General features: G+C 52.5%; 1 protein-coding gene across 1 annotated transcript in view; it reads right to left on the minus strand.

Annotated features, from left to right (window-relative positions):
* Positions 1–25,321, minus strand: part of ACAP2 (ArfGAP with coiled-coil, ankyrin repeat and PH domains 2) — a 28,966-nt gene extending 3,645 nt beyond the window's left edge. Inside the window, exons 1-16 of the mRNA XM_087965642.1 lie at positions 25,106–25,321; positions 24,329–24,386; positions 15,415–15,534; positions 15,075–15,128; positions 13,977–14,035; positions 13,038–13,221; positions 12,634–12,678; positions 9,617–9,712; positions 9,087–9,161; positions 6,229–6,341; positions 2,208–2,259; positions 1,724–1,824; positions 948–1,053; positions 520–725; positions 369–438; positions 7–101 (exon numbers count right to left, since the gene is read on the minus strand). Of these exons, the coding sequence (XP_087821768.1) occupies positions 7–101; positions 369–438; positions 520–725; positions 948–1,053; positions 1,724–1,824; positions 2,208–2,259; positions 6,229–6,341; positions 9,087–9,161; positions 9,617–9,712; positions 12,634–12,678; positions 13,038–13,221; positions 13,977–14,035; positions 15,075–15,128; positions 15,415–15,534; positions 24,329–24,386; positions 25,106–25,158 (1,487 nt within the window). The 5' untranslated portion in view covers positions 25,159–25,321. The remainder of the gene's footprint in view (positions 1–6; positions 102–368; positions 439–519; positions 726–947; positions 1,054–1,723; positions 1,825–2,207; positions 2,260–6,228; positions 6,342–9,086; positions 9,162–9,616; positions 9,713–12,633; positions 12,679–13,037; positions 13,222–13,976; positions 14,036–15,074; positions 15,129–15,414; positions 15,535–24,328; positions 24,387–25,105) is intronic.
* Between the last annotated feature and the right edge of the window lie 676 nt (positions 25,322–25,997).

Below are 25,997 nucleotides of genomic sequence, written 5' to 3' on the forward strand. Positions count from 1 at the left end.
AAGTACCTTTGGCTTCCAGGATGGGGCTTCTTGGCTCCCATTTTTTCTCTGTTTGCTTCATACACCCTGTTTATGACACTGTTTCCCAATTCACACATCAGCTGTAGGAAAATCACAGATCATCAGAACCTGAGAGACCCTAACTCTGCGCTGCCTCTTCGGGTGGGGGGCTGGGGCGAGGCCTCTGGGACTTTTCGGTGATGATACAGTGGTCCCTACTTCAAAGGCCCCATTGGCAGAATCCGAAAGGGGTGCCCGCCTGGGCTGATCTGAGCAGAGGTCCTGCCCTGGCTGGGCCTCAGCCTCCCCCCCCCCCGACTCCCAAGGGCCTCTGCTTCCCCCCCCCGACACACACACAGAGGCGGTACCTTCAAAAGCTCTGGCTCCCACGAGTCCAGCGTCAAGGACCGGACCTTGGAGAAGTGGACGCCCAGGCTCCTGCAGGGCAGGCAGAGGGCACCGACTTAGGAAGGAGGCAGGGAAGGAGGGGAGCGCCAGGGGCTGCGCCCGCTTGCCCACCTGTGAATGCCCGAGCACTCAATGCAGAGTGTGATGCCAAGGTTGATGCTGGCCCAGCGGGGGTCCGCCTGGCCACAATCGCAGCACGCGGCGTTGCCGGCAATGGCCTGGACCCTCTGGAGGGAGCCTTCCCCCTTCAGCGACTTCTCTCTGGACTCCTGGCTGCACTCGGGGCTCCCTGTGGAGGGGGGCCGCTTCCTCTCCACCTGCGGGAGAAGCAGGAAGGTGCTGGGGCTGCCCCTCCTCAGCCCCCAAGACCGCCTCCCGGACGTCCCCGATGGCGCCTCGCCTCGTCCCAGGCCAGAGCCGGCACTGACTGCTCCGCTTGCGAGCCCCAGTGGCAGTGGTGGCAGCAACAGCGGCAGCAGCAGCAGCAGCAGCAGAGGCCTCCAGAGGGAGTGTGGCAGGGGCGGGGGGGGGGCACCCACCTCGGCCTCCTCCCCCTTCTCCCTGTAGGCACTGGCGATGCTGGTCTGCACAGCCTGGATCCACGCCTGGCGCAGCTTCTCCGAATCAGCCTGCAGGATGCAGCTCCTGCCCAAGAGAGCCACGGTCAGGCGAGTGAGGGGAGCCCCTGGGGGCGCCTGGCTTTTGGCAGCACCTGCCCCCCACCCCCAAGAATTAAGGGTATAAATGGGATATCAGTTCACACCTTCCAGCCTTAAAAACAAAGCCCCCCCCCCCAATTTACGCTGCTGGAGCATTTTCCCAACACAATCGGGGGAGCTAAACAATGATATCCAGAAAATGGGGGGGACACAACAGACGGAGGGGGCTTCTTGCAGAGTGAGAGGTCCTCTGGTCCTGCTAAAGGAAAGCTGAACAGGGGTGTTGGGGGGGGGGTGTTTCCTCTGCCCAGAATTGAGAGGGAGGAGACCCGGCCCCAGTTCAGCCAGGCAGACTCTGGGAAAGGACTCCTTAACCTCAGCTGAGAATGGGAGGTTTCAGGCTTCTCCCCTCAATGTTCGTCCCAGACACATTTGTACTGTTGCTAAACATGGTCAGGTTCGATCTTGGCTGGGAAGGTGGTTTCCTTTCTGGCGTAGCAGAGTCAAAGCGGCCAATTGGGGTTTTCAGAAACGGCACCAACTCCGAAAGGGATCCGTTCGGCAAGCAAGTGATACGGGACCTCCGGCTGGCCCCAGGGGCGGGCCCGGGGCAGGGGGGTGGGGTGGGGGCCTTCGGGCTGAGCCCTCCCACTCACTTGGTCGGGGAGACCACTTCGAAGCAGAAGCGCCTCTCTAGGTCCTCACAGGGCTTCACTGTGCACAAGCGCAGGTCTTCCACCACCACGGTGGGCGCATCCTGGGGGAGGGAGGGAAGCTGAGCTGTCTGCACGGCCTGGTCCCCACCTGGAGCCCCCCCTTGCCCCCCCCCCGAGGGAGGGCGCCCTGAGCAGGGAGGGGCTTTCCCTGGGCAGCCGAGAGAGAGGCCAAGGAGGGGGAGGCCCAGGGTGCCTGATGCCAAGCTGTGCCCAGCCGTCCTGAGCAGGCAAGCCTTGCGTATGCCACTTGCGGGATGGGCGCCTGCCCACCCAGCCCCACCCCTGCCCTGGGCGGGCAAGCCAGGGCAGAGAGGGCGCCAGCGTCCCAGAACAACCTTCCTTTTGCCCTCATTGCGGACGAGGACCAGGCCATGCCAACAGCAGCTCCAGGTGGGCTCCCCAGCCCCCCGCCCCCGGGACTTACCCTGAACTTCTTCTGGTAGACCAGCTGGTTGTTCTGGATGGAGAACCAGCGCCTGCGCAAGGGAAGGCAGCAGACTCAGCACCGCCCTCGACATGCGGGGACCGAGGCTGAAGGGCACCCGGGCGAGGGCCTCCGCCCAGGGACTCCCCTGGAGACCTCAGGGTGGGCACTGCATGAAGCAGGGTACGTGTGTGTGTGTGTGTGTGTGTGTGCGCGAGAGAGAGAGAGAGAGAGAGACACACACTCAAGGGCCTCCGCAAAGCAGCCAGAGGGGGGCCCTGCTGTGCTGCTCTAACAGCGAGGGAGGGGTGGGAACGCTGGGCTCAGCAGTCCAGGGGCAGCAGCAGCTCCTGGGCCCCCTCAGAGACCTTAACCCCAAAAGGAAACTGGCCAGGACCCGGTTTACGCCCAGTGAGCCCACGACGGCTGGCCGGGATCCAGAGAGTGCTTAGAAAAAGCCCCTGGGGGTGGGGGGAACCGAAGGGGGAGAGCAGAGGGGAAGAGTGCTAATGGGGAGTTGCGCCCTTTACCTTTGGGTTCTTTTCTGAATGCCCCCCGTGACAAATGCTGATAACTCCAGAGATGCGCCCCAAAAAAGCAGGCTGAGCCACAGGCACAGGGGCCTCCCCACTGCCCACCCCAAATGGCTCTGCGCCAGCAGGATGATTCCCCCCTCAGAAGCAGCTACCCGGCTGGCACTGGGCGGCCACTGCTCTCCACTGTTCCAGGCAGACGCAGCTCTGCTGGGATGACGTCCAGGGCTCTGGACTAGCCAGGGCAGGGCAGGGATGGGGGGGGGCAGAGACCCTCACGTTGCAGTAACTGGCCAATGCTGGGCACTGAGCACCTAAGGGGGGCTCCAACCCCACATGCTGCATCTCGGGTGGGTAATGTGGCATCTCTCCGGGCAGGAGAGGCTGCCACACCAGCTGAGAGCCGCCTCCATCAAGGGCTGCTCTCCCAGGAAGCAAACTCCGGCCCAGCCAGGGGCTCTTGCGGCCTTTGGAGGGGCACCAGGCGCCCTCAAGGACAGGGGAGGGGCAGCCAGGCACCTTCGGCCCCCAAGGAGAGAGAAATGGCAGAGGCGGAAGCGGCACAAGGGGAAGAGACTGAGGGGAAGCCGCAGAACCGGCAGGCAACGTGCAGCAATAAGAGGGACGGTGCTACCAATGGGGGGTGGAGAGAAGGCAGAGAAGACGGGCTCAGAAGGCATCACCTACCTTGGGGGTGGGGGTGGAACAGGGCGGGCGGGGGCACAGCTGCCATATGCATTCAGCATGGAGGTGGAGGACCCCTCCCCATCCTCAAGGAGGGGGAACAGGAGGAGGGATGGTTTCCTTAACAGCCACAGGGCGGAAGGGTTAAGCCCCCCCATGACCCCCACCCTGGGCAGCGCCTCTCTCTCTGATGCGTCCCCCATTGTTTATTTATTGTCAAACTTATGTGGGGGGGCCCACCTCACAAAAAAGGGGCTCTGGGAGGCATACAAGGAAGCCAAAAGCAATAAAGGTATCCAAGCAATTATTAATATTATTATTGCTAAAAATCTTTATAAAAGGCGTAAGCGAAAAGGAAAAGGCTCTTATGGGGGGAGCGAGGTTACTGACCTTGGAGCCACAGAGATACCCGGAGAGTTAGAAGGGGGGAGAGCCAGCCTTGCCTGTTAAGGGACGTGGGCAGCAGGCATGTCCCCCCCACCCCCAGGGAAGAGAGGCGGCTGCTCCTGCACCCTCTCCAGCTGAGGAGGAGGAGGAGGCAGGCCGGGGCGGAGCCTTGGCTGTCTGGCATGCTTGGCCACAGAACTAGGGAGGAAGCGCCAAGGGGGCACAAGCCAGAGAGGTACCTGATGCCACCAGGGGTTTCCTGTCAGGTGGAGAAAATGAGGGGGGGTCAGAACAGAATCAGGAGAAAGACGGGTGGAGAAACCAAAGTCAAAAGAACCAGGCAGGAAAGAAGCCGGGCGAGCGCTGGAGGTGATGGAGCAGAGCTGAGAGAGGAAGGAGACGGCCACCATCTAAGTGGCTCAGCTCTTGGGCACGGCCCCTCTCCACCCACCCACCCCAAACGGCCTGGCAAGGGGGGGCAGCCGCCGCAGCCACTTCCCCTGCCAGTCAGCCCCATCAGGGCCCCCCCACGAAACACCTGGAGGAGAGCTGGGACATCAAGCACCAGGAGCACCAGGGGGGCCTCGAAGTGCCTCCCCTGCAGATGCCAATTCAGGAGAATTCAGAATAACAGGAGTTGGGCGGGACCCCGGAGGGGCCTCCTGGCAGGAAGCCACGTCTAGCCTCTTCTTAAGAGCCCCCACTGGTTGGTGCTCCTCCCTGACATAGAGAACCCCTCCTTCGTTCCAGGTTGCTCCCCTCCCCTCAACTGGTTTCCACCTGTTGCTTTAGGTCCTGCCTTCAGGTGCTTTGGACACCCTCCCCTTCTCCTTTGGGGCAGCCCCTCAAATATTGGAGGACCCCTATCCTGTCCCCCCAGCCCTTCTTTCCACTGCACCTGCCCAGCTCCTGCAACCGTCCTTCGTATGTTTTAGCCCCCCCCCCCCGCCCCCCAATCTCCTCTGTCCCCCTTTTCTAGAGTCTCAGCATCGGTTTTATATGGTGGCGACCAAACCTGGATGCCAAGTGTGGCCTCACCAAGGCACGTATGAAGCGACCTTCGCACTAGAGACAAGGGCCCCTTTCTCACCTGCTGCTGCCAAGACCCCTCCCAGGCCGAGCTTGAAAGCAAGGCTGCCCCCTCCAACTCACCCCAATGGGTCAGCGTTCCTGCCTCGGGCAAACCAATCCAAGGACTCCCCCAATACAATCCTGGTGCTTTGCCTGAGAAGCGGGCCCAACCTCAGAGCAACCCCTGGGAAGAAGCTCCTGGGGATCTCGGATCCGCCCGTCCCTTTGCCCCAGGGAGCTGGTTCAGGCCCCGTCCTGGTTCACCCTCCTGCAGCTGCTCTGGCTCCCTGAGACCTGCCTTGACCTTTGCTGCCCCCGAGGGGCTCCCTCCTTTTGCCCCTGGGACCCCCTCTTTTTCTTCCAAGGAAGGTAGATGCCCCCTGTGCCCCTCTGGTCGCCCTCTCTCTCCTCACTTGCCCAGGAAGACAAACGCGTCCTGCCCTCTTTCCGGGCCAGGCAGAGAGAGAGAGATGCCTCCGGGTAACCTGGCCAGCGCACACACCCCCAACCTCCCCCGGTTCTTTCCCCAGGCGTAACCAGGCCGTGAGCTGGGTCCTTCTCCCTGCTCCTCTCCTCCACGTGGCCTGACCACCCTCCATCGTCACAATGTGAGAGAGAGAACTTGGAGGTTATCTACGTTTGAACCTTAGGAGCTCCAAAAAAAACCCACCGATTTAACAGGGGGCTCCCATAAACTCCCCTGCACTCACCGGGGTCTCCCTTCTGCCCTTGGGGCTCTTTTAGCCCCCTGAATTTTGGGCCTTTGGCTCCGAGCCCCCCCTTGGGCTCCCTGCTGGAAGCTCCGTTTCCACCCTCTTGTCTTCCTTGGAGCAGGACCTTCGCTCTCACCCTCCTCATTAGCCAGCCTGGCGTTTGCTCCCCCACCTCTTTCTCCTGGGTCGTCCTGGGTGGCTCTTCTTCAGCAATTCTCCCACCCACCAGGGGCATTTCCAGTCCTAAGAACCCCCCCCACGACCCCTTGCATGGAGGGACCTCCTCCCCAAGGAAGGAAGAGACCTTTGCAGCATATCCTGCTTGTTAACTGCGGGGATGACTGTGCTGGGATGCAGCTCGGAGGGGCAGGAGGGAGGGGCTCTTTCCCAGAGAGCCAAGAGGCAAAGGGCCCTGGAATCTCGGGGGGCAGGAAGAGGGTGGAGCCGATCTTTATGCGCTTACATGCTTTAGTCTGGCGGGATTCCTGCCTGTGGGCGAGCAGCAATCAACCGACTGCTCTGAAGGAGCGCCCCGTTCTCCATTCCTTGGGCCCCGGAGAGGAGGGGGCTTGGGCTCACACTCAGGGAATCAAGAGGCAAAGACCCTATGGCTCCCTCAGGGAACAGCCTTACCTGTTCCAGGTCTTGAAAGCGTTACTGGCTCGCTTGAAGAGGTAGCCCTCCATGACAATGCCGTTCACCGCATCAACGTTGTACTCCAGCTTCATCTCGTCGCTGGAGAAGTCCTGGCATAAAGAGAGGCCTCCTGTCAGCCTCTGCGGGGGAGGTCGGGGGGTGGGGGGAGTCCAAGCCTCTCACCTCACATCCAGGGAGGGAGGCGGGACAAGCGCCTGCTCCTGGCCCCCCCTCCCAGGTCTTTCCCAGGGCTCCCTGCAGCAGCCTGAGGAAAGGGCGGGGGAGATTCGGGTGCCCGGGAGCCTCCGGCTCGTTGCTGGGAGGCCTCCACATGGTCTCCCCACCCCTTTCAAACGCCTCTTGATGAAGACGTGGCCTAGTCAGGTAATGAAGCCTGCGAGCAAAGCCCCCACGCTCAGCGCACCTGGAGGAGGACTCCTGCGCTAGATTCCCCTCCCCTGGTACCAGAGCCTTGGCTAGTGGGGAGAATCCCCTCCCAGCGATCGCCTCAGCATCACCCCACAGCTAGGGAAGTACCGGTGGATGAACCGCATCACACCCAGGTGGCCCTGCAAGGCTGCGCTGGCTCCGGAGGCTTCCAGGGTGGGAGGGAACAGAAGAGTCGGTTCTGCACTCGAGCTTTTAGGAATCTGCCTACCTATCAATCTTTCCTCTCCCCCATCTACCTACCTACCTACCTATGTCATCTATCATCTTTATTGTCATTGCGCCTCATACAACGAAATTAAATGCCATCTTCAGTGTACATAACTATAACTATAAAAATAAAACACAAACACACATCCTTCACATTCTATACAATTGAACTGAAAACTCCTGATATTGCATTAACAATGCACCGTACACAGGGGTGGGATTCTACCAGTTCGCACCTATTCGCTAGAACCGGTTGTTAGAGGAAATTACTGGCCTAATCCTGTAAGGAAGGCAGGAAGGAAACATTCTGGTGTTGCTTACAGAAACTGTCTCTCCGTTAACCCTTATTACATTCTTGACAGGACTAGATTTCCTGTCTCTGCAACTTCTCTGGAGTTTTTCCCCCCTCCTTTGCTGGTACTTTGCTCATGTGGAGTGACCATTCAAAGTTACAATGGTACTGAAAAAGTGACTTATGACCATTTTTCACACTTACGACTGTTGTAGCATCCCCACAGTCATGAAAGGCCAGGCGAGATGTGTACCTCGATGTGAGTGATATTGAGTTGGCCACACCCACCCAGTCACATGACCACCAAGCCATGTCCACCAATTAAGCCACGCCCACAGAACCGGTTTTTAAAAAATTTGAATCCCACCCCTGACTGTACAGTATCTATGTTATTCAATCTGTTTAATCTTGCTTTGAAGGGTGGATCAGGATTAAAAGCAGTAAAACCATAAAAGGTGCACATTGCATCCTAATTACTTTGGATTGTAATCCTATTTTTATTGTTTTTAAAAATGTTTATCTTTTATAGTTTTATGTCTCTGGAGGTTCTCAGTCCTCCAGGTCACAGCAGTCCCAAAGGTGCTGCTGGCCTTTCTTGGTTTCCCTTCTCATCCAAGCCGTGAAACTTCCGCAAGGAAAACCGGGAGCCCAGTTGCCTTTTGGAAAAGCACCTCCGGGACAATCCTGACCTGGGTAACCGAGAATCCTCTGAGATAGAAAACCATGGAAGGTAAGTATTTTTTTAAAAACTATAAAAATAGAGTAAGAATAGAATCCAAAGTTACAGTTTACAGAGAGGGAGAGAGGCAGCACCACACCTGGGAGGGGGGGATGATTTCCCTCCTCAATCCACCCCCCCCCTCCACTCTGAGGCTCCCCCATTGGGGCCGCAGGGCAGCCGGCAGAGGCCGGTCTTCAGGCCCTGGTGGAAGGGGAGGGGGGTGGGATCCCACGTTCCAGAGGGCAGGAGCCACGGCAGAGGAGGCCCTTCCCCTGACCACAGCAGCCAGGGGAAGGGCCCACACACCTGAGAGGAAAGGCCAACGGAACGCGTCCAGGGAGGCCAGAGGACAAACCCAGGAAGAGTGGCAGCCACCTAAGGGCCCCTTCAAGACCCTTCCAGCCAGTCAGCCAAGCCAGTGAAACCCCCTGCAACGATGGACGGTTCAAAAGCTGGCCTCCTCCTTAAGGTTAAAGCCGGTTTTATAACCACCCCACGCTACCTTTCCCTTCCTTTAGCTTTAGCACAGTTATCCCTTTCCTTTCCCCATTTCCAATGTTTTATTGATCCCTGCATGAATACTTTTTAATCCGCCAGCGAGGATCGATCGGCTGGGGGTTCCCTGTTTTACCCGGCATGGCAGGGAATGGGGGGGGGGGGAATTACAGAACTGCCTTTGGGGGCAGCTCTTGGGGGCAGGAGGGGAGCAAAGAGCCTGCCCCACCAGTAGCCCTTGCTTCAGGGTGGGACCCGAGGACACCCCGCCCCCTCTGGAGAGCACAAACACCCGGGGGGGGGCTGTCAGGCTGAGCCCCTGGACCAGGCCGGGCTCCCTTTCCCCTTGAGGCACCTGGAGAGCAGGTGAGATTTGCTTGGCATCTCCAAAGGGCCATGGCACCCAGCGGCAAGGGGGCGGCCTTGGGGCAGGTAACGTGGGCGATGGCTTTGCCTGGCCACCCTGGCATCGCGGGCAATGGAAGAGGCAACTTGGCTCCCCTTTCCTCCACCCCGCTGCCGCCCCATCCCCGGCAGCCCCACTGAGAGCCACCTCCGACAGGGCGAGGCGGAGGTTTTGCTCTGTTGCTGGCACAGGGGCCGGGGGGGAGGGGTGCCATTCCACGGGGCCCTGCTCTGCTGGGGGCGGCTGGCCCTTGACCCGCAAGAGCCCACAGATGGGGCAGGTACCTTCTGCTGGATGGTGGAATGCTTCTGCTCCATCTCCTTCTTCTCCCTGGCCGCGTCCAGACCCAGAAGGTCCAGCTGGAGAAAGGACAAGGAGGGAACCCACAGAGACGCTTGCCTCCACTTCATGCCCCCGCGCCCAAGGGGAGCTGCCCTCTTCCCCGGGGCCAGGCCCTGCCTCCAGCTCTGCCTCCCTCCCTGCCTTTCTCGGGGGAAGAGACGGTGTCCAGGGAGCCCCAGGGCGCCAGGCTGCACGTGCGGCTGGACTGGCACATGGCTCCAGGCTGGAGGAAAGGAGGACTCGTTCACAGCCTCAGCGGCAGTGCTGGGCTCTCCCCACGGGGCAGGAGGGAGAGCTGAGGCTCCTGCCCAGCAGCTGAGGATTTGGGGCCTTCTGGACTGACATCGAGCCCCCCACAAAATCCTCCATAGGGTGGGAGGGCAGAGGGGCCCCTTCCCGCTGCATTGGATGCAAAGGGGAGCCGCTTAGGCAGCACCCACCCACCCCTGGAGCAGCCCCCCCCCCTCCTTACCTGAGCACCCAGCTCCTTCATGTAGGGCCCCAGTTCACTGAACAGATCGTAGCCTTGGTGGAAGAAGGCCAGGTGAGCACACATGACGGAGAGCATCTGTGGGGGGCAAAGGGGGCAGGTGAGGGCAGGAGGGGATGGGGCAGTCTGGACCCGGGGGGCACCTGAAACACCCATGCCTGTGGGCCCCAAGGCTACCTCCGCCCTTACTGAACCCCGCCTTGAGCACTTTGGGGATAATGGGCTACGTAGTGCCTACGAGCCGTCCTCCTGCCCATCGCGGTCGTAAATGAGGTGACCCACTTGGCCAACCTGATTTTATGAGCTTTTCTGTGGCAATTATAAAGTGTCCATACTATGAAAATGACTAAAGAAATGGAGGGTTCCGGTTTGCAGGGCTTCGGCGGCAGGCAGGAATCCGCGATCGTGCACGGTTTCTGCCTGGGCTCGCCGCTGGAGCATCCCGAGCCAGTCTGGCTTTGGGGCTAAGCCACCCCGTAGAGGTGGCAAAGAGGGGGGAGATCCCAGCAGGGTCGAGGAAAGCCGCATCTTTCCTCCCTAGCTGGCTAAACTCCCTTTCCCGAAGGCGAACGAGCGGCGGTCAGAAATGGCCGCCTCAAAGAAGCACTCATCCGGAAAAGAAAGTGCAGGAGGAAGTTAAGAAGTGAAAGTTTTGGCTGACCGGGATAAGAAGCAACAACCAAGGAATCCTGGAATTTAAATTTTAAAAAAGATACATCGCTCCCAAAGAAGATTTGGAAGTAGCAAATGAAAGTGAATAGGGGAAGTTTTTTTTTTCTTTCACTCTCCTTCCTTACGTTGACAGCGAACAGAGATGAATGAGAAATCGGAAAAACCCACTCTGGCATCAAGAGGTAATTAAACTGGATAATTAAATGTCAAGGGGACAATAAGGACTTCTGAATATTAAAAAAAAACTTTTTTTTTTTGCTGTAAGTGGGAAGGGAGAGGAAAAGAATAAGAGTAGGATTTGGAAGGAGGAGACTGCCTGGAATTTAAAAGAATCTGATTAAATCCTAACAAGACTTCTAAAAGATACATCTTAACTGGAACTTTGTAACTAAATAGTAACCTCAGGAAGAGAAAGAAACAGCTTGTGTGTATTTGGATTGCTTGGTGACTTTGGGACTTTTGGAAATTATATTTGAATGACTAAAAACACTTGGGTGGTTGTTTGGGTGGTTGTTTGAAATTTTTTTTACAATGGCATCACTTGTGGATGAACTGAAAATGGAATTTAAAAAATATAAAGAAGAAGAACAAGAAGGGAAGGGCTCTCTTGGCTCCGTTTTTCAATTCCTAGAAATGGCGATTTGTACCTATGAGAAACTACAAGAAAAGACTACGCAACAAGAAGATTGGGACAAAGAAGAAGCCATCTTTGACGAACAAGTAACTTTACTTGGGGACGAAGGGGGAAAAGGGGGAAAGAGAATGGAGACTTTAAGACCTAAAAAAACAACCAAAAAAGGGAAAAATAAGGTGAAAAGTGGATATAATGTTAGAAAGCAACAGAAAATGGGAACACAGAAGAGGGAAATGGAGGTGGAGAGGTAAGGGGGTAAAAAGGGTGGAGAGAAGAAGCAAGGGAGGAAGGAAGGGAAGAGAAGCTACAAAGGTGTGGAGCAAGATGTAAAGAAACAGAACTTATTTAGAGATAATGGGTAAAAATTTAACTGAAAAAGTGATTCTGCAAAGGTACATAAGATTGTATTGTTATATTTGTATTAGAAATAATGTTAGAAAATTGGAAACATATGATTCAAAAGTGGGATAAAATACTCAGTGTAATTCAGTGAAACTTTTGTGAACAAAATAAATGAAATGAAATAAATGAGAGAATTGAACTAGGAAGGAATGGGAACATTTTAATGAGATGTTTTAAAATATGAGTGAAGTGGGGGGAAGTAACTATGGAAAGTTTATAAGTGTTCCCATAGAAGTATGATACTTATTTGAAAAGTAATGTGTAAAATGTTTAAGATTTAAATGAATACTAATATTAACAATAGATTTGAATTGGTATGGATTGTTGTTTTAATTATATTATATATTTATAATTTTTTCTCTTTTAAAATACAGTGTGTAACTTTAGAATGTACTAAGCAGACTCCAAATGGAAGTTATGTATTATACTGTTATAAATTTAGGGGAAAGATATAAAAGCGTCATACTCCAATCAGTGATTACAGGAGAAATTTTGTTTAATGAGAAAAGATAATAGACAGCTGGAAACAGGACAGACAAAGAATATAAGTATAATGATCTGAATTGAGATGAAATAAATAAAATAAAATTAAGAAAATTGAAAGAGGGGAGAAGCTATATAGAAAATGTAGAATGGTAATAAGATATGGAATGGTATATAAAATGAACATGAATCTGAATCTGTGTCTGTACAAAGAGATGTAACCCGGGATTAAGCTGCTTTCAAAAAAGATGTTTTATGCTTTTATGTTTTGTTTGTTTTTAAAAAATCAATAAAATGACTAAAGAAATATCAAAGAAGAATACGATATACGACTTATGTGCACATATGTAAAGTAACGTAAATAAATAAGTATTGTACTTTAACAATAGTATAGTAAGTAAGGAACTAGTAAATTAGCTATAGATATACCTATGTTAAGTGAACTTAATTGTTATTAAAGGACATGTACTCTGCTATGATATCGCTGTAAAATGTGAGAACTTGTTTTTTTAAATTTTTGAAATTTTGAATATTTAAAAAAAAAAAAAAAAAGGCGTCCGCCACTGTCATTACACAAACCAAAGGATCAGTGGCAAAACCACCATAAACCACAGACCAGGGACTGTGCAAACTATAATTGTGGCCACAAGGAAGCGTGTGTGTGGAGGAGGGCGGTGTCCATCATAACTTCAGAACTGGGCCGTAGGTAGCCCTGGGGAGGCCTGCTGCATCTTCGGACAGCCACTAAGAGGCCGGTTGTAAGCCAAGGACTGCCGTTGCTTTCCTCTGCGCCGGAAGGGCCACTTACCGATTTCAGGATCTCCGATCTCTTCTTGGACTGAAGGACGTTGATCTGGGAGAGAAGAAAATCCCTTTGCTTCATTGAGTCAGGAAAGGAGAGAGTGGGAAAACCCCCCCTCCGTGCTGGGTGGAGGTCAGGCAGCCCCTGCTTGGTTGGATGGGGGGGGGCTGGGAAAAGTTCTCCCAGTGGGTGGTCCGGGCTCAGGCGAGGGGGCGGTCAAGCCTCACAAGGGAAGGGAACTGGCCAGTCAGCAGGGCTGCTTGCACCCCTCCCAGGGCCCCTCCCGGCAAAGACCTGTGTGGGACGGGCCCGCTGGGAAAGAGGCGGCCTCCCTGCCTCCATTACCAGCCCCTCCCCAGCCACATCGAGCAAGACACTCCCCCGGGCAAGGCGGCCCCCACCAGGCTCACCTGCAGCACATAGTCCAGAGCGATGTGCCGGAAGCATTTCCGGGTGGCGGTGAGGATGTTGGCGGCCTCTTCGACTTCATGCTGCTTGTTCCTGGGGGCCTGGGCGTTCTTGGCCAGCGCATTCTCCTTCTCCTCGCTCACTTTCTCAAACTGCTTCTTGGCCTCCTTGAACTTCCGTATGTCTCTAGTGCGTGAAAGAAGGGAAGACGCTGCCAGGTTCCCTCAAGGGAGGGCTCCCCGAGTGGGATTCAAGGGGAGGGAGGCATTTCTTTTCCCTAAGGGGTTTCGGCACAAGCACAAGAGGGTGTGCAGAAAAGGAAGGCAAAGGGTTTTTGGGTGCAAGCAGGATGAGGAGACGGTGCCTTCCGGACCCTCCAGAACGTGCTGAGCCACAAGCGGGCACTGGCCTTCCGGACGTGGCCCCTCGGGCTCCCCGAGAGAAATATCACACTGTCTCCCACCCCCCACGATGACCTGGGAGACTCCCAGCAAGGCCAAACTCTGCATAAAAGGGTCCCCCAACGAAGAGAAAACCGAAGGAGCCAGGCCGCTGTTGGCCTTGCTCTGGGACCACAGCTGGCACACAGAGTGGCGGATCCCGAAGCAACTTTGGGTATCCTTAACTCTGCCCCACGCTCTTCCCCACCCCCCACCCCTTGTGCACAGCATCTCCCTTGGCCTCAGCACAGCCTGCCGTCCCTCGAGAGACCTGGGAATGGAAGCAGCCCTGCTTCTCTCCAAGCCAGTAGGGCTGAGCGGCTGCCTCCACCCCAGTCTCAGGGAGGTCAGGCCAAGTGTTTGTTTTAGAGGGGTTGGGGGTGGGGGGCACCGTCTGCACTTCCTACATTCTTCTGGGCCAAGATGAGGGCCCTGCAATTCCCCTTTGGGCCAGACTCCCACCAGGCCATCAGTCTTTGGCAACCCTGGAAGTTAACTTACTCTTTAACGAACATCTGGAGTTGTGCTTTGATGGACCTCTGGGTCTGGTCAAACAGGATCTGAAAGGGGAAAGGGTGCAGCCCAAAAGCTCCCTCCGCATTTTTCATCTCCTTCTCTTAGGCAGAAGGTTCCATCACTCCCCATGTGGGCAATGGCCCAATTTTGTTTAAAAAAAAAACCCCAAACTACGTATCCATAGCACTATGATTCGCCTTCGTTAAAATGTCTGTTGTCATCATGCATTGCAACATGTCTTCATCTCTTTGGCTTTTACACTGTTTTCACGTAAACGCATTTCACTCTAACGCAGACGGCAGTGCAATAAACCGAGTCCAACATATGGGATGCAATATGTTGAATAGGTGGCCAGCTTAACTAACGTGACTCACTCTGGACTCACCCGGGATGCGGGAGAGGCCCAAGATCCCTTCAGCCAAGGGCGGGGGAATGGGCTCGTGGGCAAAAGCCCACTGAATTGACTCAACACCACCACCACCACCACCACCACCCCCAGGCCCAGTCTAAACTCTCTCCCCAGGCAGCCCCCCACTCCACAGGACCTCCTCCATGTTGGCTCCACTTGGAGGGTGGCAGAAGGACGTTTCCCGTTAATGGAGACTCAGGCGGGATTCCAAGCCAGTCTTCTCAGGTCCAGATTTAAGAGCCACCTCTCCCCCCACCCCACCCACCCCCGCCACCAAGTGTGGCCTGCTTGGGCTCTTGCTCCTGTCTACATCAAGACTGCTTCCTCCTTCACGAGACCGGGGCTGGCACGCAGGGTAAAAATGAAGTCCTTTCCTACAAGCCCTCCTAACGAAGGAGGCATTTCAAAAGCCTGGGTGCCTCCCCCCCACCGGGTCCCATGCGTTTCGGAGGGAGGGGCAGGCAGTATTCCAGGCGGGAGAGCCCCGTGCCAAGAGCAGCCTTTCAGGAAGTCTGCTGGAATAACTGAGTCGCCCGCTTGCCATGGGAGTTCAAGAGCATAGAAGGGTCCACGAAGGGCATCCAGACATGGTTACAGCCAACCACTCACTTATCAGTTGTGTTTCAAGACCCACAAAGAGGCTCTGCCTCAATGAAGCTGCTTCCAAAACATACCGTGTGGTAATTGATCATCTCCTGGAGGCTGTCGGAGAACTTTGTCAAGCTGCCCTGGAAGGGGGAAAAGGAGGGGTGGAAAGCAGCACCCAACTGAACAGGGGCAGCATTTCCTTCTGGAAGCGCGGCACCCCAGGGGCTTCCCCCAGCATCCAGGGTGACAGCTGTACTCGGGACCAGGACACCAGAGTCTCGCCAGGCGGTCGGAGGAGCCCCGTGCCACTGAGGGGGGAAGAAGCAGCCATGCCAACCCCGGGAGCCAAGGAGAGGCTGGCCTACCTCACCTGAACCCCCTGGAGCTCAGCTTTTCCCCCACCTGGGCTCAGCACCTGGGCCTTACCTCCACCAGGTCATCCTTGCTCGAGTAATGGGCCAGATCCCGGAGGCCGTGGATGAACTGCTTGTTTGCCAGACAAAAGGCCTTCCCAGTATCAATCATGGCAATGCAGAGCTTCACCAGCTGGAAGGAAAGAAAACAGCCTCACAGGCTCTGCCTCTGAGGGCTGAGAGCTGTTAGGGTTTGAGGATTAACCCCTAGCAGAGTATTGCAGCAGTAGTCAAGCCAGGTAGCCAAAACGAGAGTGGAAGGGCCCCAGAGTATACACACACTGAACACAAACACTGTTTGTAGTTTAAATAGTTTTTAATCCAGTTAGAGTTTAAGCATTGTCATTCAGTCCATTAAGTCATTCACAGTATTTCCATCCAGTAAGACTCACTAGTATAGTCCAAGTTAAGAGTCCTTGCAATATCTTTATCAGCCGATAAAGATATCTTCTCCTCCTCCGGTTTCACTCTCCAGAGAAACAAACGCTGGATATTCAGTAGAATTACGCAGTAAATCAGCAAACAGTAGCAAACAATAACAGTTCAGTCACAGGCACTCACAGTCAGTAATCACAGTTAGTCGCAGCAGCACACAGTAACAGTAGCACACAGTTACAGCCAGAGACAGTATCTCACAGCTTCTAATGCTTCCTTATATTGTAACTTCTAACCGCACCCTTAATCGGCTAATTGCCTGCTGCATTGTGCTTAAAGTGATAAGCACTTAAACCATGATATCTAAGTTTTATATATTTATTCACCCAAACCATATTTGGTATCAATGTTATACCTAACATACTCCCCTTTTGGGTGAAATAAATATATAATACCTTTACAATCTAATCCCATATTTTTCACAACTCTCCTGGTGCTTACTGGCACCTTGGGCTTTAGTAAAATTATCAGCTAAATTGTCCTCCGACATACAGTACTCTAGCTGAATCATCTTACTTCTTACAGATTGTCTCACGTTTAGGTATCTTAGATCTGTATGCTTGCTCCTTGTTTTTACTCCAATATTTGTGGCTATTTGAATTGCTGCCTGATTATCTTCATGTATAATTATAGGATAATCTACTGTTATACCTATATCAATTAACATTTGTTTATACATTATTAACTCTGTACATAACAATGATAAACAGGAGAATTCTGCCTCCATAGTAGACAAACTTATATGCTGTTGTCTTATTGACTTCCAGCCTATTAATGTCTTACCCAGCATTATGGCTGTTCCTGAAGTCGACTTTCTAGTGTCTCTTTCTGATGCAAAGCTAGCATCTGCATAAGCACTCAGAATTAAATCACCCTTTGGTTCTAAATACAATGAATAATTCATTGTCTTTTTAAGATATCTTAATATCCTCTTAGCTGCATTCCAGTGTCTTTCACATGGTGCAGAATTGAATCTAGCCAACTGATTCACGCAGTACGATATATCTGGTCTAGACCAATTACTAATATAACTCAAACTACCAATTAAAGATTGATAAATCACCTTATCAAACTCAGGGCTTTGTTCATCAGTGTTGCTAAACTCCTGACTCATTGGAGTCTTAGCTGGCTTACAAAGCTCCATCTTGTAATCTTTTAGCAATTTGCTTATCTTATCTTCCTGAGATATCTTAAAACCTTTCCGTGTTTTCTTTATATTCAAACCGAGATACTTCTTTATCTCCCCTAATTGCTTGATCTTTATTCTCTTTCCTAATGATGCTATTATTTTATTTGCTTCATCATTAGTTTCAGTTATCAAAGCAATGTCATCTGTGAATAGTAATAATAATGATACTTTCCCATTTGTCTCCCTTTTAAACAGACATGGATCGGCTAAACCAGCTTTAAATCCTATATTGTTAAGTTCCTTTACAATATACTGGTTCCATTCATAGCCTGATTGTTTAAGACCATAGAGACTTTTCTTTAACAACCAACAATCATTATTATTCTTATTTTCACTTTTAATACCAACAGGCTTTTTCATATAAATAATATGTTTTAATGGGGCGTGCAAGTAAGCAGTTTCCACATCTAGATGGTTAACTATATAGTTTTTACTAGCTGCCCACACTAAAGCTGCCCTCAAGGTTGCTGCCTTAAGACTAGGTGCAAACACCTCATCGTAGTCATTAGCATTCTGCCTAAAACCTTGGGCTACTAACCTTGCCTTATGGATTAAATTACCATCTTTATCTGTTTTTACCTTAAATATCCATTTGCAGCCAATGGATTTCTTTCCTGCAGGTAATTTGGCATTTTCATACACCTTCATATCTCTTAATGACTTCAGTTCCTTATTCATTGCTGCATACCATTTTTCTTTTTCCTTATTAGGATACTTTTTAATTTCTTCAACAGAATTAGGAACTTCATTAATCTGGCACACTGTGTTAGCCTGGTACCTATCAGGCGGTCTAGATACACGTGTAGTTCTTCTGGGAATTACAGGGCTTACAGGAGGACTTTGTTGAACTACTACCTGTTCATCTTCCTCATCCTGTTCAGCTATTGAATCTATTTCTTCCTCTATGGGCACTATCTCATCCTGTATTTTTCTCTTTACTTTATTTTTAAAGTTACAGGGATAACTAATGGGATTTCGATAGGATTCAATAATTACATCTTTATTGGCATCCTGTTCTAATTTCTCCCATCCTTCATGTTCTAGAAATTGGGCACTAGCACTACATAACACTTTAGATGTGCCTTTCTCCCAAAATCTATATGCCCTATGGTTTGCCTGATAACCAACGAAGAAAAATCTTTTAGCTCTATGTTGCCCTTTTTTTCTGAGTTGTGCAGGAATATGCACCCATGCTGGTGCACCAAATGTGTGCAGGTAACTTAGATCAGGTTTCCTGCCATGCCACCTGGTGAATGGAATTTCACCTGTTGTTGTATTAACAACGTTGTTCAATATGTTATTAGCACACATTGTAGCCTCCCCCCACAAAGAATCAGGTAACCCAGAATCAGTTAACATTGTTCTAACCATTGCCTGTAGTGTTTGGCCTCTTCTTTCAATAAAAGCGTTATGTTCTGGCCTGTATGGAGCAGACTTCTTATGCTCTATTCCAGCTACCTTAAGTCTGTTCTGGAATTTGTTATTAATAAATTCCGTGCCATTATCTGTCACCAAGGTTATCAGTTGTCGTTTAGACTTTCTTTCAGCAAACCTAAGCCAATTGAAAAAATGTTGATATGTTTCAGTTTTGCTTTTCATTAAATAGCAAAACCCATATCTAGAATAATGGTCCATAATGCTCAGTATATATCTAGCACCCCCCATACTGGGTTTCTTTGGACCTATTATGTCTGCAAATACCACTTCTAAAGGTTCTTTTGTTTTGAAACCATTTAGCCTATTTGCAGGCAATACCTTGCTCTTATCTTCACAGCAAACATTACAACGCAAATATTTATCACAAGGTTTTAACCTTATTCCTTCAGATAACTCAACTGTACGTTTTAGCATTTTAAAATTTACATGCCCCAAACGCCTATGCAATAAATGGATACATTCATCATGAGGCTTTATATTATTAAATACAGTTTGTGCCTCCCCTTTCTTACTATTATCTAAGACATATAATGTTCCATTTAAAGCTGCAGTTACCCTTTTGTTATCTTTTTCAATTATGCAATTATTATCCTTAAAAGTAATTACATAACCTAATTTATCTAATACCCTTACTGAAAGCAAATTAAACTTTAGTTGCGGTACATACAACATTTTTATATCCTGGTTTATGTACGGACAACGTGCAAAACCTTCACCTTTAGCTTTCAGGTTCCAGCCGTTTGCAAGAGATATATGTTGAGAGCTTTTAGACATTTTTATAAATTTTGTCTTATCTCTTGTGATGCAGTGGGATGCGCCACTGTCAACCACCCATAGATTATTCTTCACATCAGAGTTGCTAAACGTGGCTAGTTCAAATGCTTTCTTTGGCTTTTTTATATTCTGGCTTTTTCTCTTTTTACAGAATCTTGCCAAATGTCCTCTGCCTCCACAATTAAAACACTTTTTAATTGTGTATGCTGTTGAAGATAAATTCTCTTCTTCCAGGTGCTTTACTTTGCTTTGCTGGTTTCTTTCAAGCTTTGAAGATAATTTCTCTTCTTTCTTATCTTCTCTCAGCTCGTCACGCTCACGCCTTCTTCTGGCTTCTTCTAATAGCCTGCCTGTTATGTCGGTTAATGAGAGGCTTTCTTTTGGCAATACTTCCAACGAAGTCACATAGTCATCATAGCTTTTATCTAATGAAGATAATATTATATAGACTTGTTGCAGTTCATTAAATATAAGCTCTTTTTCTTGCAAATCTTGAAAAATGCTCTTCATACAGTTTAAATGAACTAACATATCTCCATTCCTCTGAAGATGCGTTCGAAAAAGCTTCCGTGTAAGATTTATATGTGCTCCTACACTGTCCCGAACATAAATCTTCCTGAGGTTCTCCCAGCAGTTTGCAGCATTTTCTTCTCCACGAATATGGACAAGCTGCTGATCACAGAGAGTCAGTCCTATGATGCATAAAGCCTGCTCATTCTTCAGTTTAAAGTCTTGTAACTTTTCGTTATCATCATCATTAGCAGGTTCCCAGCTACTCACATCTGGTGGGTTTGCTATAATGTCCCACAAACCTTCTCTGCGTAGAAGTAAACTACATTTCATTGACCATGAAACATAGTTTGTTCCATCCAGCCTGGATATCATGGACAGTTGTGACAAATTTACTTGTGCCATTACTCTTCAGATAATTTGACTATTTTAAACTAATTAAAACAGTTTGTTTTACAGTAATGTGCAACTCACACCAACTCTCTCTGCTATATCCTGGTTAGTTAGACTATGCTTCTGGGCCCATAACCAATGTTAGGGTTTGAGGATTAACCCCTAGCAGAGTATTGCAGCAGTAGTCAAGCCAGGTAGCCAAAACGAGAGTGGAAGGGCCCCAGAGTATACACACACTGAACACAAACACTGTTTGTAGTTTAAATAGTTTTTAATCCAGTTAGAGTTTAAGCATTGTCATTCAGTCCATTAAGTCATTCACAGTATTTCCATCCAGTAAGACTCACTAGTATAGTCCAAGTTAAGAGTCCTTGCAATATCTTTATCAGCCGATAAAGATATCTTCTCCTCCTCCGGTTTCACTCTCCAGAGAAACAAACGCTGGATATTCAGTAGAATTACGCAGTAAATCAGCAAACAGTAGCAAACAATAACAGTTCAGTCACAGGCACTCACAGTCAGTAATCACAGTTAGTCGCAGCAGCACACAGTAACAGTAGCACACAGTTACAGCCAGAGACAGTATCTCACAGCTTCTAATGCTTCCTTATATTGTAACTTCTAACCGCACCCTTAATCGGCTAATTGCCTGCTGCATTGTGCTTAAAGTGATAAGCACTTAAACCATGATATCTAAGTTTTATATATTTATTCACCCAAACCATATTTGGTATCAATGTTATACCTAACAAGAGCCCCGGGTGACACTAGGCCTGAGCAGGGCAAAGGGCTCCCCCGCCAGAAGGCCTGGATCAAGAGGGGATGCCCGGGCCGCCCTCTGCCTCCGCCGCTTCCCCCTTTTCTGGCCCTTCCGCAGTGCTCCCCCTCCTGGGTGGCTCTCTTTATTTATCTTCCCGGCAGGAGATCCCTCAGCCCCACCCTGGAAGGTCCAGCTGAACTGGGGTCCTCCCCGGATCTCTGCCTCCCCAGAGACACACACACACACAGACACACCCACATGTCAAGACCACCCCCACGGAGGGAAGACCCCCGGGGGCTCGCTTCCTGAAGCCCTGCCGCCCCTCCTCCCCTCAGGGCTGAGCCCGGCCTTTGACTCCCTTCTGGGCTCCATCCCCATTTTCAAGGGAGAACTTCTCCTTTCCTGCCGTTCTTTATTCTGGGGCAACGTGACTCATCCATCTGCCACAAAGGGGAAGCCAAGGCCCAGCTGAGCTTCATTTGCAAGGGAGGGAGAGCGCCTTGCTCCCCCCCGGGTCTCAGACCCACCTCACAGCCCGAGGGTCCCAGAGGAGTCTCCTGGGCTATAGGGCCGGCCAAGGGCAGGGGACAGGTAGGAGGGGCGGCTTTCTGGCCACTGAATGACACATCGACTGGGGACTGACCCCCTCCACTTGGATGGGGCTTGGAGATGCCTCCAGAGGCAGGCAGCCAATCTGGGGATTCCCATGCGCCCCCAACCCTCCCACCCCTTTCAGGAAAGCCTTTTACTCCACACATTTCACTCTGCCAGTCCAGGAAGACTCCCTTACTCCAACACCCTCCCTCTTCATTCGCCTGTGGACTTTAAAGTCTAATTAGGCCTCTCTCTTCTGTTCCAGAGGATTTATTCTCAGTTTTATTGTTTACAACCCTTTTCAATATTTAGACTGATTACATACATTTGTTGCCCCAGATAACCATAAGATGTTTTAAAAGCTGTTGGGGGCCGTGACCTGGCCTGTGGTGGCCAGCAGGGTCTCTTTCCCACCCTCTCTCCCAGCAGAAGCAGTCCAAGTGAGGTCCTCCGTCAACCCGCAGCCCCCAGGCATCCTGCTGCAGCTGCCGCAAAGTCCAGGACAGCCCCAGAGTTGAATCAAGGGGGCCGGGCGGCTGACCCATGGCCTCTCACCATGGGTTTCTGGATAGCGGTTCAGGGTCTTATTGTTGGACTGTGATGATGCAGTTCACTTGCTCCTGAACAATCCCAATTCAGCCACAAACCCTCCGTGCTGGGGGAGGAATGGCAGGGAGGGGAGACAGGAACAAGCCAGGGGCCAAGGCCAGTCAGGGGACAACAACCAGCAACTCAGCCCAGGCCACAAGCAATTTCAAATCAAAGAGAGGATGTCCCAATTAACTCCCTATAAATCAAGGCAGGAAACTTCTGTCAGTTTCCACCGTTGTGAATATACACGCCAGACAAACCCTTGGCGGTATCTGGCCATACTCGCTCGCTTGCTGGAGCTCCTGCAGCTGTGCGGGACTCCCCCTCCCTCTTGCAAACTGGACAGAGGAGCTCAGCCCCTGAGGCAGGGGCAGCCTAGACAGGAAGGGGAAGCGGGCAAAAATCTCGACCATGGCCGCCTCTCAGATGAAACGGAGTAAAGTGGGATGGGCGATTCCACCCCTGGAGGATTTGCCTACCCGAGAGGAGTCTATAAGGATCCACGCTGGAGGAGGAGGAGGAGGCACCAGCAGCCTCGCAGGCCTCTGTCCTGGCCCAGGTGCTCTTTTGACAGGTTGATACGTGGGAGACAAAACCCGGACTTCCCTGGCATCCCTACTGACTTCTCGGTCTCTTGACCAGGACTGACACCTCCTCTCCCCAGGATCACTCAGCTGAGCGCAGGGCAGCCCCTGGAACAGCCCCACCCACAGCAGTGAAGCCTCTCTGGACCAACTCGGGGGGGGAGGGGGGGCAGAATGAAGGAAGAAGCTGCCTGCATTTCTGAATGCGTTCCACTCTCTCCAGAGCAGCATGTCAGGTGTCACAGCAGGGCAGAACTATCGCCAGTCTCTTCTAAGCTTCCTAGAGTCTAAGGGTGGATTTTTTGGCAGTACGACTGGCACCGCTGCCAGCTCGCCTCCTTCTTGGCAGGTCTGAATGGTGGGACATAAAAGCCCTGCCACCCGAGGGCAAGGACAGCTTATCCAAGACTTGTGAGTATCATGGAAAGGAGAAGTGGGGGGGAAAGTCCCTTGGAAGCTGCACTTCCCATGGGCCTGGGCGGAAGCCTCTGTCTGTCTGTCTGTCTGTCTGCATCTACCTCCAATCCTCAGACCTCCAGCTGGCCTGCAGGAAGCCCAGGGGAGACCAAGAGTACCCAGAACAGAAAAGACAAAGCTCAGCATAAAAGGACAAGACGAATGGCACGGCATGCCCCTCCTCTCCCCCTGGGGTCCTCCTCACACCTTTCTCCTGCACACAGGAGCAGCGACCCCCAGGGGGCAGAGCAGCTGCTGGAGGGCAGATCTCACAAGACGGAGGGGGGCATCATCCATGGGCAGAAGACAGCAGACGTTACTCAGTGTCTCCACCCTGGATTGGCTTGGAATCTGAGCTTCTTCAGCATTGCCCAGTACGTATCGAATCTGTCCACCGAGAATGTGCTGACTAAGAAGGTATGTGGAGGGTCCCCACGTATGGAGAAAGTCAATGAATGGCAATTTGGAAACGAGAATTCCTTGGATTGGCTGCCCTCCACGCATGGGCCTCATGGGATTCAATGGCATTGCGTAGTACATTTGTGTTAACTGCTGCTTTGCTGTTGCTGCTTTACTATAAGTACCAAAGAAATGACCCAACTGAACTATAATTATGGTCATCGATAAACCAAGCACCTTCTACCCATTGTTTAACTGGAAGGGCACCAGATTTTACAGAGGAAGAACTTTGTTTGCAAATATTTCCCACAAATGGCACTCCGGATTGAACAGCAATACGAAGGCAAGCTATGTCAAGAATAGGATGCATGGGCCACATCCAATTCTAAACGAGGTATGGAAGGTTCTGCCCTCTGACCATAAGCAGAGTACCGGTACTGCCAGCATGCAACTTGCTAGAAAGGGGTTCCTATCTGTCTATCTAATCTATCTATCTCATGGCAAAGAGGATTGCCAAGCTGGCCAGCTATTTTGTGATGCTACATCTTTTCCAAAAGAGGATTCACAACCGATGAGCGCCAAAGGGAGCGGCTGAGCCTAGCAAATAGCTCATCCCTTTGCATACAGAGGCTTCAAGGCCCACAATTAGAGAGTCACAAAACTGAAAGAAAAGCGAAGGTGGGCGGCGTACCCGGTTGGGCTCATTGCCTCCAGCGGGCGAGGAGGGGACCCCCTCGACTCGGTCCCAGAGCACCCCGAAAGGACCTTTCAAGGGGGGGGGGGCGCCGGAGCCAGGTTTGCTCACCTTGTCCAGCTTCACCTCCAGCTCCGAGACGTCTCCTTCCACATCTTCTAGGGCAGCCCTGCAAGAAATTTAGAAATTTTAGAAATTTAGAATTCTTTAGAAAGGCCCTCCCTTCACAAGGGCACCAGGCCCAATTCTGCCCTTCTGCTTCTTAGCGAAGGGCGTTCAGAGGCAAAGGAGCCGCCGGGGCTTCAGCAGCGGCTTCTGGTCTCCGTTACTCGGGAACCAGACAGTTATCGCTCAAACCGGAGAGAGGAAAGAAAGAGGCTCCCTGGGGACGAGGGAGGCCCGTTTTCCCAGCTGGAAAAGGCAGGCACGCGAAGCAGGAGCCCTCGGGGGGACTCGCGCCTCCTTCCCCCCACCGCCCCCCACCTTTGGAGAGGCCCCAATTTCGGGGCGGGGGGGGGGGCATCGGAGAGAGGCCGAGGCGCTCGGAGCCTTTGGGGCCTTGGCGGCTGACCCTTTGCCCGCTTTGGGTCCCAGACGGGGCGACCCCGAAGCAGCGACGTCTCCTACGGAAGAAAGCGGGCCAATCGGCACCCCGTGGCCCGGGCCGCCCCGCCGAGAAACCTGGGGACGCCGAGGCTCCTCCGGTCGCGTCGCACAGTGGGAAGCGCCTCCCTCGACCCGAGCGGCCCCGCCGCCGCCGCCGCCGCCGCCGCCCCCTTCTCCAGCCTCGGCGCGGGACGGGACACGGGGGGAGGCTGTCCCCAGAGGAGGCGCGAGCGGCGGCGGTGTCGCCAAGCGAGAAGCGACCCGGGCAGGGAAGGCGCCTACCGGAAGCGGGGCGAGTCCTTCAGGCATTCCTCGAAGTCAACCGTCACCCGCATCCCGAACGGCCGCGTCCTCGCTTCCGGCTTCACCGGGCTGGATGCGGGGCGGCAGAGGCTGCCCCGCCCACCGAGGGCGGACACTTCCCGAGAGCCAATCCGGGCCGCTGAGCCGAGGGCTTTTGCACGCCGCCCTCTCAAGCCGTGACGGGCGTCGCAGAGATCCAACCGCGCGCCAGCCCCCAGCCCTCTGCGCCAATCCCGGGCGGCTTAGAGACGACTGCCCAATGAGCTTTGTCCAAAGCGCCGCCAATCCACGAGGAGCGTGGTCAACGGCGGAGGCGGGGCCAGCAGCTGGGACTTCAATTCCCGTCGGTACCGTCGCCGCCTCCTCCCTCGCAGCTGCGCGTAGTCGGCTGCGGTTCAGGCGCACTAGCCCTTTGGGCTCCAGCGGCCGGGGGCGGCGGCGGCATCTCCCCATTCCCGCGGCCCGAACACCGGAAGGGGAGAGTTCGCCCAGGCTGGGCGCCAGGTTGCAGCTCCTCTCTGCTGGGGCGCCTGTAAAGGACGCCAAGCGGACGGGCAGCTCGGTGGACCCAAGCTCAGGGCTGCAGCTCTCCGGCCCCTTGAGACCTTAGGCGCCCCGCCCCCCACCCCAAGACGATTCCACCCCCACCCCGGCCCCTTTTTCTTCGTTTGCTTCTCTTGCACGTTTTAATGGCCGAGTTAACTTTTTAGTGTCTCAACGGAGCCCTTTTATTGTCAGAAGGGTCGACATACGCCATTACAGCAGCTCAGAGTTGCTTGGCAGCAAATTTAATAAGCTAAATCCAGTCCCCCCACCCCCGAAACCTCCGCTTCCTCCTCACAAAGGGACCCGCTTCTGCCAGGAGTGCTGG

The sequence above is a fragment of the Notechis scutatus genome, chromosome 4, assembly GCF_049901735.1.
Source record: "Notechis scutatus isolate UNSWTSFEM ecotype Mainland chromosome 4, rNotScu1.2, whole genome shotgun sequence".
Lineage (NCBI taxonomy): Eukaryota > Metazoa > Chordata > Lepidosauria > Squamata > Elapidae > Notechis > Notechis scutatus.